The sequence below is a fragment of the Vigna umbellata genome, chromosome 1 (genome assembly GCF_029865625.1).
Source record: "Vigna umbellata cultivar VRB3 chromosome 1, Vumbellata_1.0, whole genome shotgun sequence".
Taxonomy (NCBI): domain Eukaryota; kingdom Viridiplantae; phylum Streptophyta; class Magnoliopsida; order Fabales; family Fabaceae; genus Vigna; species Vigna umbellata.
The window spans coordinates 23,381,747-23,388,575 of record NC_142165.1 but is presented as its reverse complement, the minus strand read 5'-3'; the positions used below and the strand labels follow the sequence as shown (position 1 = coordinate 23,388,575).

The following is a 6,829-nucleotide window of genomic DNA, read 5'->3' as shown; positions in this document are numbered from 1 at the left end:
AAGATTTATCTTATGCTTGTGGTAGAATTTAAATCCAAAAGGACAAGTGCTAGAATATCAAGTTGTTATGCACAACGTGTAAAAATGAACCCAAAAACAATGAAGGAATGAGTGTAACACTTGTTGTGAAATACACCTTTTAGAGATATAATATCAAATAATACGAAGTAAGATAGAAAGTAAATTTATCTCATATTACTACATACATGCGCAAAAGTATTACTTCTACTATCAACGAGATAATAGTTCATATAAAAGACATTAGTAGTTAGCTAGAAACTCTGAAGAACTTACAACTAACTATGTGAAATATTAAAATTAATATAAGATTGTTAGTACATCAATCGATAAGAATAAACATTACTACAATCTAATTCAATAGATGCTACCAACCAGTAACATGTTTTATCACTTGATCTAAGCTATTATACTCTAGATGCTTTCATCTTAAAATATAGTATAGTATACAAGATCCTAGAAACTCCACCTTAGACTACAACTACTTCTTTGTAGAATTACAACAAACTATAAATATTTACAAGTCCACACAACACATGAACTTATTCTTAGGAATTGAATTCATGAAGAAATCTACATGATTCTCCTTTATGTTAATGCCATTATTGATTGAAGATTATCTTTCTAACTAACTAGAGGCCTACTAAAGTGAAAGTATAATTAGTAATAAACTCTAATGTCTTAGTCTTCCATAAAGTCTAAGTGCAAGTAAGCTACCAAATTACATTACATCTCCCTATTTAATTCAAATGTCTTAGTCACCTTCAGGTATCTTAAGATCTTTTTCACTTCCTGTTAGTTCCTTTTCCCGTGTTTGCTCACATATTTGTTCACCATATTGACTACATGTCCAAGGTATTGTATAGTACACAACATGACATACATTGGACTTCACAATATGCTAACCTAAGGAACACAAATCCTGTATATCTTATCCTCATCAATTTGAGCATTATTGAGCTCAAAAAGACATATAAACATTGTCAAAGGTGTGGCCACAACTTTAGAATGTTTTATGTACTTCCTTTAACACAAAAGAGTTTATAATGGGTTCGATCCTTATTTATCTCCATACTTAAATAATCTTTATTATATCTACAACCTTCACTTGAAATTCAGTATCAAGTAGTAACTTTAACAATTTGACATCAACTATGTCTCGAGATACCATCAATATATCATATATATATATACATACATATATATATATATATATATATATATATATATATATACAACAAAAAACAAACATATTCACTATTCTTTACCATATTATAATAAACACAATGATCATAATGACTTTTGTCATAGATTTGAAATATAATAAATTGATCAACCCTCTTATATTAGTGTTTATGAGATTTTTCATGCATACAACAAGCTCTTAAACATACTCTTTACCTTGAAACCTCCTCGCTAACACATCAAAATATCTTCCTCTTGGTGGTCATGGAGAAAGGTCATCTTCACATCCAGTTCAAGCTTCATGTACTCACTTGCTACTTTTGGTCTCTAAAAAGGCAAGTATTGAATAAATCCTAGACCCAATTTGCAATTAATAAATTGAACTACTTAATAGAAAATAAATTAAGCATAAAAAGAAATATTTATATTGGTTCACTCCAATCTTGTGGACTATATCCAATACTCCTTTAAGCACCTTACTTAAGAGGTTTTACTAAATAAAATTGATTGCAAATGAATACACAAACCTCTCTAAGTAATGAGTGTCAACCTCTCCAAATATCTTTCTTAATCTCCCCTTAAGATCAAGAATTCTCAAGAAAATAATTGAGAAAAACTCTCAAGAAAATCATACAATTTAAGCTCACAAGGATAAAATTCACAAGGTAAAGAATATTATAATGGTTTAACACTCTAACTTTTTTACAGACTTAATTTTTCACTAAGTAGAATAGACAATGATTTTCTCTTTTCTTTTGTTGTAAATATTGTTGTCTTGATCAACTTATCGTCTATATATAGTTGTTGAGAATATATTCGTTGTAGTATTTCCGAACATGAAGGATTTGATCTTTCAATTTCCTCTTCTCATATAATTCTTTATATTAAAAGTCTTAATGTTTTCTTCGAATTGATCATTTGAGCTTGACTTGAAATTTCATAAACTTTCCTTGATTTATTTAACTTTTCTTCCCTTCTTTGACTCAACGAGAACTTGCTTTTGGAACTTTGCTTTATATCTTTTTATCAACATTCAACAATTCCATGCTAAAGGAAACCTATCCAGCAAATTATGTAATATTTCGTTAACAGCGTAATCAATTTCTCTTTCAATCAATATTAAATTAATGTCAATCACATACCTGAATATATGAAACATTTCTATATATAAAACTAAAATGACCATTTATCATTTAAGATGATTTTTATTATGAAGGATTAATTTAACATTCCTCTTGGATAATTAATGTTAAATTATTTAAAAATAATTTGAATGTTTGAGACTTGGAAGAGAAATGAGAGAATTGACCAATCAATGGTGATATAACACTTGAGTTGGTTTGATGAATACAACATATGATCATATGCTTTAATCGTGTGGTTAATGTAAAGATGACCTATAGCATTGTATCTAGGGATGGCAAAAAAATCCGCGCCCACGGATATCCGCGGATAAAATCCGCGACGGATAGTTGGTACCCGCGGATATTTACTACCCGCGGGTTGCGGGTAGCGGGTTTTTTAATACCCGCTTATAAATGGGTCGGGTGCGGGTATTATACTATCCGTACCCGCGGATATCTGCTACCCGCAAAAAATAAAAATAAAAATTTAATTTATATTTTATTAAGTTAAATTTAATTAAAATTAACATTAATTTATATTTTATAAAGTTAAATATAATTAAAATTAAATTTTAATTTATATTTAATTTAATATATATTATATTTTATATATTTTTTGTAATTTTATTTAAATTTAATTATAATATTTTATAAAAATATATTTTTTTAAATATTTGTGGGGTATCCGCGGGTATCCACGGATATCCGCGGATTTTAAAATATCCGCGGATATTTTTTAAGCGGATATCCGTGCGGGTAGCGGGTCGAGTAGCGGGTGAATTTTTTTTTGTCGGGTCGGGTTGCGGGTGGACACTATCCGTGCCCAACCCGACCCGTTGCCATCCCTAATTGTATCATCTTATTAGTTGAATTTGAATTATCTGGTTAGAATATTTAAGCTTCAACTGCAACAACAAATGTTAAATACTTCGTAATACTTGTCAATTGTAATCCATCATTCATTTTATCAATGTACTTCAACATTTTATCATATATCGTCTGATAATATATTTTTTACATAGCATATGTACATTATATAAAATCTAGTTTTGTTATCATCAAAAGAGTTTCATTTAATAAGTTTTATTTCGTTTGGTCTTAACAACTACCAAAACAATTCTGAAGTGAATTGAAGTGTAATAGACAACTTAAGATAAATCTTATTATAGTAAAAATCCTCGTTCTAACTATAATCCTTGTCTACTAAGTAAGCCTTGAATTAAATAGACATGTCTTCACATTAAACATCTTTTCTAATATAAAAACTTCACTTGACAATCTACCAATAATAATCTTCTTGACATAGAAACGTTACCACTTATTCTATCTTAGAATTTTTACTACACTTTCTAACTCAAACCTTATAAATGTTATCATACTCAAGGCTTAAATATTGGGTTAACATATGAAATATTTGGTTAACATATATGAAAGACGTCCTCCTCATCATATAATAGTGATAGATTTTAGAAAAATATTTTATAAGGACCAAAATTAATGTTAAATTTTTTTAACGATACCAAATAAATAAAATATATTAAAATTAAGCTAAATTATCTTTATTTATATATTAATATATAAATATATAAAAACAATTTGAGGGTCAAAAACTCCTTAACCTACTGAAAGCTCCACCACTGCATAAAAGCTTGATACTAACCATCTTATAAAAAAACCACGAAAAAAAAACTCTTTAAAAATATTATATCCAAATAAAAATTCATTAGGAGAGAAAAATATTTAAATGAAAGAATTTCTACTTTAATTATAACTTTTGAAAAATAAACTCTTTTATTTATTTTTCCATAACCTCTAAAGAAAAAGTAAGTTCAAACATGCCTAGAGAAAAAAAAAATAAAAGTTAAATATGTCGGGTGAAAGAAAAAAAAGTAAAAAAAAAAAATATTCATAAACCTATTCAATAATAATTTTAACCTCCTTATTTATGTTTTTCTTGTAAAAAGAATGAAATAAAATTAAATTGGTCCTTCCTAATTTCCCTCCAACGAAGCAAAATTCAGTAGGTTTTGACGTGGGCTATTAAACAAATCTTTTGTTGTACCTTAACCTAGGTTTGCACGTGGTCTATTAAACACATCTTGTTTTGTCTCTAAATTGTTATCCTCAAAGGTTGAGATGCTTTAATACATGTACTTTATTCTACATTAATAAATTCGTTTGGTATGCAAAGCAAATGGTTTTGTTGAACATAAAGGGTCACTAATTCATTTCACATTGCAACTCTCCCTCCACAAATAATAACCACTCATTTCAAAACCCTTCTATTTACTTTACCTTAATTACATCATAACTCTCTATTTTATTCCATTAATCACATCATAACTTTTTTTTTTCAAAATTAAACCATTTTTGTAATGGTTTATATATCATCTAATTATCTATAAAAATCACAATCTTAAAATGATTGATAATTAATTATTGATTATAATTAAATTATTAAATGTTAAAAGTTTTATATTAAAGTCAATTTAAAATATATATAAATACAAATTTTGAGTTTTGTATAGTTAAATTAGATTTAAACTTTATTTTTTAATGTAATATTATAGTCATATTATAATAATTTAAATTTTTTTTGTTAATATTATCAACATAAAAGAATATACTAAAAATATCACATCCATTAAAAATAAAAAGATTTTATAAAAATAAACATTTTAATCTTAAATCATATAATAACTATTATATTTTTGGATAATTGATAGAGATAAAATAATATGATTATAAAATCTAGAAGAACTAATTTACGTAAACACAATAAATAAAGTTACAGAATCACAAATATCTAATAAAAAATAATCAAACTATTTACCTTTTTCATTCGCTGACGCAATTATCAAAATAAATTTACGAAGAACCAAATAATTCACTTATGTTTTGTCTCAATAAAACAGGTTTGAAATATAGTGTTGAGACTACATTTTTAATTTTTAATTAATTAAAATTTCCAATGAATGTAATTAAATTAATAATTATTAAAATTAACTAATTATCACTAACCGTAACTCTTAATCACACTTTTCTTACTATTTAACTGCATATTTAAAAATGTTGATTTTGTTTGGACAAGTTTCTTTATAAATTATTAAAAAGAAAATCAACATAGAAAAAGTAATTTAAATTTTCAATGAACTAAAATTTAGAATTTTTTTATTAATTAATTCATAAATAAATTAATTTTAATTATTAATATATATTTATTTCTAAATTTAATTACGAAATTGAAATTTGTTTATCTTAAATTTTATATATTTTAATTATAAAATTAAAAAATAAACAGATATAATAATTTTAATTTAATGAAATCAACTCTTTTTTTATGTTAAATATTATTTTAAGATTATAGTTTATAGAACTCAAAAAATAACAATCTGTAACAAGTTAAAAACAATCATACAATTAATTTAGAAAACTATATCAAATTTATACTTAAATTTAAAAATTAAAAACAGATTTATTTTTTAATTTTATTTCTTAAACGCGTCGTTGTCGAAGTCCCGTTGGCAAGAAAAAAAAAAGAGACACCTCTAATTTTGACAAAAAATCCTTAACGTCATAGGAAAAAAAAGTAAACGCGTTTCTACGAACTAGTCAAACACTTAAGTTGAGTTTAAGCTGAAAAAGAACTTTCTAGAACGCGCTTCGTTCAAACACTCCCTATTTTCTAACGAATTCTTGGTTCTTGTAGAAGAATCTCCATTATTCCAGAAACAGCAACATCCTTCTCTCATTCTCTTCATGTCCCGGAACGTTCTTTGCCCCCATTCTATATAAGCAACTTGAAAACATAAAAACGCAAAACATATTCTGAAAGCAAACACTACCTAGAATTGTTGTTTAGTACTTCACGAAAGTGTGATGTGTTTGGTTTTTGTGTGTGACAAGGAGGAAAAGGTGTTGGGGAAGCATGTGGCTCCAGGGGTATGCCCTTATTGTGGAGGGATGGTTCAGGCCATTGATGTAGAGAGTCAGTGGAGGTTTTGTTTTCTACCCTTATGTTTTAAGACCAAAACTAAATACTACTGTACCATCTGCACAAGGAGATTAGAGGTCATCTAATAACTCTTATTTGTAAACACTAATGTAATATAATTACATACAACAAAGAAATCAATTTTCTTACTTCTTTTTTTCATTCTAATAGTTACTGAAGCATGTGTTCATTTTTAGATGAGGTTCAAATGCAAAGGTATATCACAATTGTGTAATAAACTCTGATAATGTAATAAACTGTTGCTTCCAAAAATTGGTGCCTTCATTAAAACTTAAGAAACAATTTAGATTTTTTTCTTCTGCAAATTGATATTATACTGTACATAGTCGAAGCGTTATATACATGCAACGTGAATACACAATCACTAAAAATAATCACATAATCTAATGTCAATATCCCATTATTAAACCAACATATCATAACACTTCAAATCATGTTAAACAATTTATTATTGTATAGAAGGAGTATAACAACTGACCGCATGATT

At 26.7% G+C, this 6,829-nt stretch overlaps 1 protein-coding gene across 1 annotated transcript; it reads left to right on the top strand.

Annotated features, from left to right (window-relative positions):
- Positions 1 to 6,167: 6,167 nt before the first annotated feature.
- LOC124824272 (uncharacterized) lies at positions 6,168 to 6,554 on the top strand. The gene has a single exon (XM_047296686.2). It carries the CDS (start codon positions 6,207 to 6,209, stop codon positions 6,405 to 6,407), a length of 201 nt encoding a protein of 66 aa, XP_047152642.1. The 5' UTR covers positions 6,168 to 6,206; the 3' UTR covers positions 6,408 to 6,554.
- Positions 6,555 to 6,829: the final 275 nt, after the last annotated feature.